At 38.9% G+C, this 10,462-nt stretch overlaps 2 protein-coding genes across 2 annotated transcripts; one reads left to right on the top strand and one right to left on the bottom strand.

Annotated features, from left to right (window-relative positions):
* Nucleotides 1–71: 71 nt before the first annotated feature.
* Nucleotides 72–4,013, bottom strand: LOC104944403 (equilibrative nucleoside transporter 4-like). Its single transcript, XM_010769926.1, has 3 exons — nucleotides 3,990–4,013; nucleotides 2,899–3,139; nucleotides 72–1,302 (listed from the first exon to the last, which is right to left on the bottom strand). The coding sequence occupies exons 1-3, from the start codon at nucleotides 4,011–4,013 to the stop codon at nucleotides 1,163–1,165; spliced, it is 405 nt and encodes a 134-aa protein (XP_010768228.1). The 3' UTR covers nucleotides 72–1,162.
* A 1,531-nt stretch (nucleotides 4,014–5,544) lies between these two features.
* Nucleotides 5,545–9,984, top strand: LOC104944402 (heat-stable enterotoxin receptor-like). The gene is made up of 6 exons (XM_010769924.1): nucleotides 5,545–5,714; nucleotides 6,273–6,465; nucleotides 7,337–7,511; nucleotides 8,113–8,211; nucleotides 8,444–8,551; nucleotides 9,764–9,984. Exons 1-6 carry the CDS (start codon nucleotides 5,545–5,547, stop codon nucleotides 9,982–9,984), a joined length of 966 nt encoding a protein of 321 aa, XP_010768226.1.
* Nucleotides 9,985–10,462: the final 478 nt, after the last annotated feature.

Below are 10,462 nucleotides of genomic sequence, written 5' to 3'. Positions count from 1 at the left end.
TGTTAGTTCCAGGTTTAATATGTGCAATAAGTTCATTTCAATACGTTCTGCAATAAACATTGAACCAGTCCGGCCCTCGACTAGTACCCATTTTTGAATTTTGGCCCACTGTGTATTTGAGTTTGAGACCCATGGTTTAAATACTCAAATATTTAAACTCTGTCTTTGCTCTTTTTGTGTGTTTTGTTCAATACAGCATTGATAAAGGCTTTAATCTCCCTTAGGAACGGGTTGTATGACAGCAAAGTAAAGCGGTACAAATCTTCAAAATATAGCACACACTTAACCTGATATCGCTTTTTTAGATGGGCCTTTTATTTGGGTGTCTAAAATACGTTTCGCTGTTATCCCGACTGCGTAATTAAGTTAGCTTCCTTCCAATAAATAACTGGGGGCTTTCAAAACAACATCTACTATAGATAAAACGCTAACTGTGGATAAGTACCTCATACAACCCCACTTAAAAAATCCCAAAACTATCCCTTTAAATCTGTCTCATAACTCCATGACAATCGCAAATAAGTCACCTTAGATATGAGGTTCTATTTCACTGTGAATATAATTGGGTTCCTTTTAAGTAGCTTTTGTTTTTAAATGATCCAAGTTCTCAACGATTATAATCAAGAAAAGAAAATCTGAAATAACTGATCCAGAAAAATCACACTGACATATTTTCTCCACATGGTGAAATGTAACATATGTGACCCGTCGTTATGAAAGCTGTTTCTTTCCTTGCAGCGAAAAGCCGCTTGACTTTACACCGTACAAAATGTCAGCCGGTGTGTTCACACACACGTGCAGACAATCATTTGACGGTGACACACTCAAAGGGCTTCTGTTGGCTTCCTGACAGACGAACAGCTCCTCTCCTCCGGGGAAACAGAGACGTGACATTTGAAGGTCAGTGAACCAACAGAGTGCTACGTTTTCACTGTTTTACATAATATTCTTCATCTTTTCTTCCACTTATTTATCTAGAAAGCCAAATCGAAAAATGATCTGGACAAAGAGAACCAATCTCAGAGTATACACATGAACTTTAGAGTTTTTTCTTCTCCTTTCCTGCAGCTCTAGTCCACCAGTCTGCTTCTTCTGGATGTTATGTGTGTGTGTGAATGGATGCAGGTATGTGTGTGTGTTTTTTTTAATTGTGTTTAGACATTCAGTACCCGGTAGCATTGGCATGTATGCTGAGTGTGGAGAAGGGTGGTTCTGATGCTGGAGCGGCGAAGCTGTAAGCGGCGTACGCCACGACGGAGCCCAACATCAAACCCGACATGTAGGAGACCGTCATGGTGTTTCCTGCAGAGAAACAGAGAAGGGAAGTGATAGACAAAGAGAATACATAACCTGCTTATCCGGAGAGAATACTACTTAAAATTCTAAGTTTTTCTCTTTCTTATAGTGCTATTTATCAGCAGTGGAAGAAGTACTCACTTAAAGGTGGGGTAGGTAAGAATGGAGAAAGCAGCTCGAGTGCGCTAGAATTTGAAAATACACAACCGGAAAAAATCTGCCCCTTTCTTCAGACTTCCTCACAGAGCCCCTCCTCCAACACACACAAACGCGCACATGACCAATGAGGGCACGAGATAAGTTTGTGCACAGATGGAAGGCTGACAGGCAGGTAGGCCATCCAGTTACTTTAGCCGGGCCGGCTCAGATGATTGGTCGTGCTTTTTACAGCGCTACGGCTTCCACAGATGACATTTTTTTATGTATTTATTGTCAAAGCATTTAATATATTCATTGCTATCGGGATGTTAAGAGCATTCCATGGAATATAACAACAAGTGTTTCTGAAGTGAATTACCTACCCCACCTTTAAGAATAACTGTATAGCGTAGAAACACTCAGTTAGTCAGGCATTCAAGTAGAGCACAATTACTTCTAAAATGTTCAGTACTTGAGGGAAAGTATTTTTCAACCACTGAATCTGTTTTGTTTCGGTGTGACTTACAGATTGTTGGAGATGTCTGCCTGCTCTCCAGGATAAGGGAACTAGATGGTGCTCAAAGCGCCAAAAACACATTTGTAAAACTCAACCGAAATGTCTCTATGACCCGGTTACTCAAGATAATCGACAGCCCTTGTTTCGAGCAGTTGAGTCAGGTAGCAACTATTTTCTATTTCTACTGAATTACACTATCCTATCACCGCGCAGAAGGAAGCGTACATCTACTCATGCTAGCATTCTTCTTTCTGCGCATCGATGCGGTTAAACAACAGTTTATTGTATTAACAATTAACGCATCGGTTTGGGATTCGATTCAAACATTCGAGGTGTACAGAAACTTCTTCTTTGTCTTTGTTCTTTGTCCAATCAAAATCTAAAAGCTACTCAGTTTGCATTGATACAAAGCAGAGCAGAGCGGCACATCCTAACATTTGAGAAGCTGGAACCAGTGTTGTATTTCTTGGATACATTAATGTAATCCATCTAGAGTTTGGTTATTTATTTCCTGTCCGGTTTTACACTTAAATTAGACTGAAAGAACTACACCTACCTTCTATCTATATTCGATTTCATATTGAATATTCCATGCCTCACATACTTATATATATAATAACTTGCTTTATATTTTGTTACTGTACATTTGTAATTCATCATGTATATTTTCTACTTTCATGTTTATTTCTAGTCTTTACATTTGTATTGTACAATGCCATGTCTTGTTATGCTGCTGCAACACCAACATTTCCCAAATTGGGATCAATAAAGTACTTCTTATCTTCTCTCTACAGAAAATGAATCCCCACTGAGGTAATGTCCCCTGTTACGGTCCTTTTGTACTGTCTTAAACCTTTCCTTAGGATATTTTATGAATTGTAAAGTGTCTTTTGAAAGGCGCCTCTAAATAGAATGAGTTATTATTATTATTATTATTAGTGACTCACCTGCCAGCTCTCTCTGTTCGGGCGGCACTTTCCCCGCGGCCTGGATCATCGGCACGGACCCGAAGTATCCGTTGGTGACTCCCATGAGGAGGGAGAAGATGCAGGGCCAGGCGGGGTGAGACAGGGTGGGGGCGCTGGCCGGGTAAACACACATGACGAAGAGGGGGATGAAGACCACCCTTAGACTGCAGAAGAAGAGCAGGCGGCCTCCGGACCAATCATAGGGCAGCGCTGCCAGGATCTGAGCAGAGAGAGAGAGAGAGGTGTGTTTTAGGGATGAGAGGTCTTATTCTTTTTGTTTGTATTTTACAAAAAAAGAATATACAAAAATGAAAAGTTCAACAAGAATATGACAAATTGCTCTGAAAAGAAATGTGTGAAGTATAGCAGAATTTGGTGGAAAAAAGTAGCATTGAACGAATGTGCAGAATAAATGTTAACAGGACAAGTTACACCTTTATTTTCCTCATTAGTGTCAGGACGTTGTTTTACTTTGCTTTTTCTTAATCTCAATACTTTTTTAAAGATTAGGTTAAATCAGCTATAATGTATAATTTAACATGAACAACTATGGAAGAGGATAAGGGCAACCTGGGACAATTTGTGGGTGATTTGACCAAAACAAAAACAAAAATCTGAGTTCTGAATTTTTTCGATGAGAGATTTTTGCTGAGATTTTCAAATAAAAAAATATTTAAAACACTTTTGGTTACATCCCGGAAAATGTCTCATGTGGCCCTAATCCTTTTCTGTACACAATGGACCTCCAGCAAACATTAAAATCAAACAGTCAAACACAAACCATTCCAACTAGATTTGATTTATAATAATTAAATATTAGTAAAGTAAAGTGAAGCTTAAATAATCCCTATCACGACACACAGTGTACTGACTAATGTAACAGTATTTGCACTCAATGTACCAAAGTGAAAATCTATAAAGAGTTCTTAAAAAGTGAACAGGACATCCTCCTCCTATCCCAAGAGGACATGTGTCTTTGAATACAAAATACACTTGATCAACAAGGACACAAGCATTCATCCTTTCTCACTATGACCTTGTCTTCATGTTTTCTTATATTCACATCGTACCTCTTGGGGGATTTCATTGAGCATCTCGGCTCTACAGAGGCAGGAGGAGTCTAACACCACAGCCGACCTTGTGGAAATCTTAAAGGAGTCGCCCCATTATTATTAAACCTGGGAAATAACCGTATTTTTATATTTTTGGATCATTGCACTTTGCTCAAAGGCTTTATGTGAATAAAAGAAAGCTTATCTGGTGCCCTTAGAGTATAATCTGACATTGAAAGGAAGAAAGTAGCTTGAGTTAACGCCATTTTTTATAAAGTTCAGGTTCATTTGTATTATCTAACAAATGGCCGGGATGTTAGAAAGCCCACACATTTATATCATAAGTTTGTTTGTTGATGTTATGTTATAAGTGTCTTTCCTTTAATGCTCCCGGTTAATTGAGCTGACGTAATTTTTTTAAGTTATATTTTTCATTAGTTTTACCAAAATAACTTGATTTAATTGTATTTAAAATAACATTTCCAAAGAAATAAATCCTTCGAATCTGCCTGTTCAGTTTCTGTTAGAATGTGAAGGGTTAAATGAAAGAAGCTCGTCTCTGCGAGTCACTGTGAAGATAGAAGCTGATTGGTGGTCCTGCTGTACATGCACAGAGGGCCAACTCAACGAGAGAGTAATGTCAACTGACAGTACAATTGACCAATCATATCTTCCCTCTAAATGGGTGGGCTTTATTTTCGCGGACTTTATGACAAATTCCGCCCGCTGTGAGGTTTATGCATGTGTGCAGTGGCGCGTCCTAAAACCCAGAAGTAAGCCGCGCACGGGTTCCCTCGACAAAAAAGCAATGGGATTTCTCCATAGGGTTTTGGAAAATAGCTCGAAATAAGGTCAGTGGAAAACTAACCTATTAGATAAATGCACGCTTTGTTCAGCCGGATAATATCCACATGTCTACCCTACTTTTAAATATTTCGAATCATAAATCTAATTGATAGATTTATGACTAGCATAAGTTCGTTCATGATGGCTCATGTCAGTGATAGTGATTACATCGTTGTGAAATTATTAACCGAGTCATTTTCAAGATTGAGTTACAATGACAAATTGGAGTGGCAAAGGATCAGCTGCATGACCCACCATCAAGTGCTTCATCCAAAAGGACAGGAGGAGGATGGACTTTGTGTTGAAGTGATTTGATCATCAAAGGTAGGCCTAAGTCATTTTCAATGTGGGCCGCCGTGCCGACTTAATTCATTTGTAATTGTTACTTGGCTGNCATGAGAGGGGCACAATAAAAGCGGGTTAAGGCGAGACACGGCAGGCAAAAACATCGTTTTTCAAGCAATGGTCAATTTTGAGATTTTGTGCTATTTCAAAATAGCACAAAATCTCAAAATTGACCATTGCTTGAAAAACGATGTTTTTGCCTGCCGTGTCTCGCCTTAACCCGCTTTTATTGTGCCCCTCTCATGAAATAACTGGCCCCACCAGTAAAATTGGTCTAGAACCACCCCTGCCTGAATGGCCACAATACTGCCTGTAACTTTGATTAAAAGATGGATAAAGCATATCAATGTCCCCCCTCACTGGCTAGGGCTGTAATGTTATGATGTTCCACAGTAACCTGCATAACCAGGCCACAGAGACGTACATGGACAATCTGATCCGCCGCTTGCAGATGTATTCAAGGACTCTGGAGAATCTGGTGGAGGAGAGAACGTCTCTGTACAAAGCTGAGAGGGACCGAGCGGATCGCCTCAACTTTATGCTACTTCCTGGGTAGGTTTGGAGCGAATCTGATGATATTTTGTAGGGGATGTCATCTTTCGTTTAGGAAAGGTTGTTTATTGCCATTTTAAAGCTGCACTCACACTGTACATGTTATATTTATTTTGTATTTAATATTCCATTCCCTTCACTCTTAATGTAAATAATATCCTGCTTTCTATTGTGTGTAAAGCCCTTCAATAGTGTTTTATTGTCAGAGTTTATATATTTTGTATCTTCACGACCTACTGTATATTTTCTACTTTTTAATGCTGCTTTAATTCTATTTTGAGATTTTTATGCTGCTGCAACGCAAACATTTCCCAAATTGGGATCAATAAAGTACTTCTTATCTTGTCTTTTGTTTAAGGATGACATATTTAAGGGTTGTATTTGATTTTATGTTGATGCTGTATTTGCATTAAAATGTCTATGTCATATTCCCTGAACTGTATTATTATTATTATTATTAATTTATTTATTTTAAAGATCTTTTGGGCCAGATCAGCCTTTATTGGAGATTACAGTGTTGAATTGAACTGTATTATTGTACCCTGTGTCTCCCCTCAGCCCAGTGGTGCGTTCACTGAAGGAAACGGGCCGAGTGGAGCCTGAACTGTTCGAGGAGGTGACCATCTACTTCAGCGACATAGTGGGATTCACCACGCTGTGCCACTACAGCACCCCCATGGAGGTGGTGGACATGCTCAATGACATCTACAAGAACTTCGACAGCATCCTGGACCACCATGATGTCTACAAGGTTACATACATTTTAACATATTATTTACCAATCAGTGGTAAAAGTCAAACTCAAAAGGGTCTCAGGCAGGATGTTACAGTTGTATTTAATGCTTTTTTATCTTAGAAGGTTGAACTAAGATTTAGTCTTAAAGGTGTCCTATCATGTAAAATGCAATTTTTAATTGTTTTATACATAAATATGTGTCCCCGGTGTCTCAGGGAACTCACAAAGTGTCAGAAAATAAAACCCATTATTTTTTCCTCCGTACCCACATCTCTAAAAACGGGGCTACAACGGAGCTGATCCAGATTTGCGTCCGATATGACGTAATATCGGAAATGTGGGCTTGCTTGCCACGGCCCTATCACAAACGTTGCAATCAGAAACAATGCGCGACATGTTTTGGACGTGATATGGTCTGTGTTTACATTAGCATCGCTAACACTCAGAGCTAACCTGTACTGGAGAGAGCATGTGTAAAAAAGCAGGAAATAAAAAAATAAGGAACTCACCCTGCGAGAGATAAAGCATTTGAGTTCCATACTGTTTCAGAAATAAACGTTGATGTGGTTTGGAACATGATATGGCATTTAATCACGGCAGCATTTAGCTGAGAACCTCGTATAATTCTGAGCAGGCATTAGCTCCCCCTCCTCTTCTTTTTTTTTTTTTAAAGCTAAGGACCCAGATCAGCAGTTCTCTAACAGGGCTGGAATAGAGGGGTATGAGGGATTTCTAAAATGCATGATCTGTTTGGTATTTTGAGCAAAACACATCATAGACATGTTTTTATATATTTGTATCTGAGACCCATAATATATGCCTAAAAACAGCATAATAGGAGACCTTTAAAGGATACATTTTTTTAAATCTGTTTTCTATCTCTCAGGTTGAGACAATAGGCGATGCATACATGGTTGCATCAGGTTTGCCTAAACGCAACGGGGACCGGCACGCAGTGGACATCGCCCACATGGCCCTGGACATGCTGGCATTTGTCGGGACGTTTGAGTTGCAGCACATGCCCGGCATCCCTCTGTGGATCCGTATCGGTGTGCATTCAGGTAATTTATCTATTTCTCATTTCCACCCACACATTCCCCAATGTTTCTTTACCTTTTTTAAATGTAAGAGGGTTTAGGTTACCCTTGGCCTTTTTGTTTATGTCTACGATGCTGTCGACTGGCAGCTTTAGACTATTCTAATTGTAATACCCAGCTTTTTTTCTTTTTTTCCCTCTTGTACGCCATGTAAAGGTTTTGGGTACCTACTTACTGTATATTGTGTATGTCTTTGCTTTATTGCAACAAAATAAAATATTTAAAAAATAAATAAATGTAAATGCACAGTTACATACAAAGATCTAACACATCTTTCAGAAATCATAGATTATGTGTCAAAAATAAAAGTTATAGTATATGTTAGAGTAATAAAAACAACATGTGGCAATAACACACTTGTACACTGCCAACTATTTACTAAAGTCCAAACCAGAAGTAAGCTCATGACTTTATATTTCAATTTGCATTTATTTTTCAAACTTACTGACATCTAGTGGTTGAACAGTATAAGTGATTAGCCAAAGATAAATCCGACACCATCTGTCACAGTTTGGTTACATTTTTACCACTGATACTGATGCTTGTTCGTGTGTTTTGTTTGTAGGACCGTGTGCAGCAGGAGTGGTGGGGAACAAGATGCCTCGCTACTGTCTTTTCGGAGATACAGTTAACACAGCGTCACGCATGGAGTCCACAGGCCTGCGTAAGAATCAACACTCACTCACTCACACACACACACTCACACACACACACACACCCTTTTCTTCGTGATATTGTGGAAGGACCCCGCACTGTGACTGTGCTAACAAGATGCGAGCCCCACAACGTGATAAAGACAACCCCCTACACACACACATTTAACAGTCACATTATGGTTGTTTTATGGACCGGTAAGAGATCTTGAGCGTTTGAACTCATGATTCTTCTTCTTTCAGCTCTGGAGAATCCATTCAGCCAGTCCACCATTCAACATCCCTGCAGAGACAAGACTGTAATATTTGAGTATGAAACAAAAGAGCGAGACGTACCTGAAGGTTACGCAGGTTTTCTTTTATTCTTGAATTCAGCTGTTTGGTTATCTAGTGTAAACTTGTAAATATATTGTTGTACTACTTATGTCCTGTGGTCAATATGTGACTGGCCATACAGGTAAAGGCAAAGAGATGACCTACTGGTTAACAGGGAGTGAACGGGGGAAAATACAACCTGCGCAACACGCCAACCCGCGTGGAGTAAAATGCTGTCTAATCTCTATATTTGTGAAACCGCTGACACTGAATTATCTACTAATGACGGAAAAGACTACAGCCACACTTTGCCCCAAAAGCCCGACTATTCTCCTTCCAGCTCACTGTTGATATAAACGAGCTAGATAAACAAACACTGAGTTTAGAGTCGATGGTTGGGACTTAATGGAACTCGTAACCAGAAGTATCAGGTATACAAACCATTAATTCAAACAATTCATTTTTATTCAAATGGTGCAGTTTTCCCCAATTAATCTGGTAATTTTCCCAAATGAAGAATCAATTTACAAATGCTTTAACTAAGCTGAACGGACAAACTGTATTTGATTTGGCTAATCATTAATATCATTATTATTGTTTCTAAATGCTTTCCTTACTAATTCTTCTTAATGTTTTATTATTGTTTGTGGTGTTTTTTTTTATTTTTTATGGTCACCACACCGCGGCCGTATTTAAGCAATGCGTTATTTTCTCTTATTAATGTCCTTATTTCCATGCCTGTTTACTCTGGCATAATTGGAGTTGCATTGGAAAAACTCTTGACCTCTCTGCTAAGTATAAAAGGTACTCAATAAATACATTGATAAGATACTGTAATAATTATTTAACCCTACACAAACAAGTTCATACCATTAGGGTGGGTAACTAATCAAATGAAATACTATACATTGTTGATTAAGATAATAATACTTTTGTTTAAACTAGAGCTAATTACAGCATAATATAGTAAATTATTAGTCAGAGTCTTGTTATTATTATTTAAATGATTCATTATCAATATAAATAATTATGATTATGTTATATAAATACCAAAAATCATATTTAATGGGATGTATTACCACACGCCAATGTAAAACTTTATGTAGTTCAAGCAGAAATAACGAATCATATAGGAAATAACAACTCTAATCTAAAATACCAAAAAACAAATAAAAAAAGTAGTGCAGAAAGCTCGATATACATTTGCATCTAAAATAACAAAATAATCTTACTTCACTTGTGCATCAGGGGAGAACTGTCCAGCGGCTCCAGCAGGACCTGGCGGAGATGATCCGTTGTCCAGTGTTGGAGTAACCGTGGCCCTTGGGAACGAGTGGCTTCAAAGCTTCAAGAACAGGAAGACCCTCTCACCAAAATCAAACGGAGGGAAACCAACGGCAGCCCTGCGAGAGGGGAACAGCTTGCCAGAGTTAGTACTTAATCCACTGGCTGTCACCGACAACCCGTAGACCTACCTGTGAGGAGAGGAGCTCTTCCGTACAAAAACGGTCAAGAAACGGGGCTTTGTAGAAAAGTCTGACATTGAGCGCCTGCTGGGGTTTCTTGGAGTTACAGTCCAGCAGCGGTGAAAAAATCAGGCATGTTGAAAGTTAGACTTATAGCTGATGATAAAAGTGCTCTAGCTTATAAGATAACTGATTAGTAGTCATGTCTAAAGAAACTGTACTGTAAGATAATCATTAGTAACGGATGTTTATTGTGTGAAGAGCATAGATCACCTTTATTCTATGTGGTCAGACACAGACACAAGTAAAATCCCTTGTATTACTTCTCGGTGGCTATACCTATCATTAAAGCATGTTTGTAGTTGTGGTGAAAGAAGTGCCTATACATAAGCACCCTTCTCTTCTTTTTATGTGGGTCAGACACAGTTTCACCAAATGTAACAGACTGGCGGTTCAATGTAGCCTCACTTCGCGCGCGCAG

Source organism: Notothenia coriiceps, unplaced genomic scaffold (assembly GCF_000735185.1).
Source record: "Notothenia coriiceps isolate Sejong01 unplaced genomic scaffold, NC01 NC01_scaffold00008047, whole genome shotgun sequence".
Taxonomy (NCBI): domain Eukaryota; kingdom Metazoa; phylum Chordata; class Actinopteri; order Perciformes; family Nototheniidae; genus Notothenia; species Notothenia coriiceps.
Note: the sequence above shows the minus strand (reverse complement) of the source record. Positions and strands in the feature narration are given on the sequence as shown.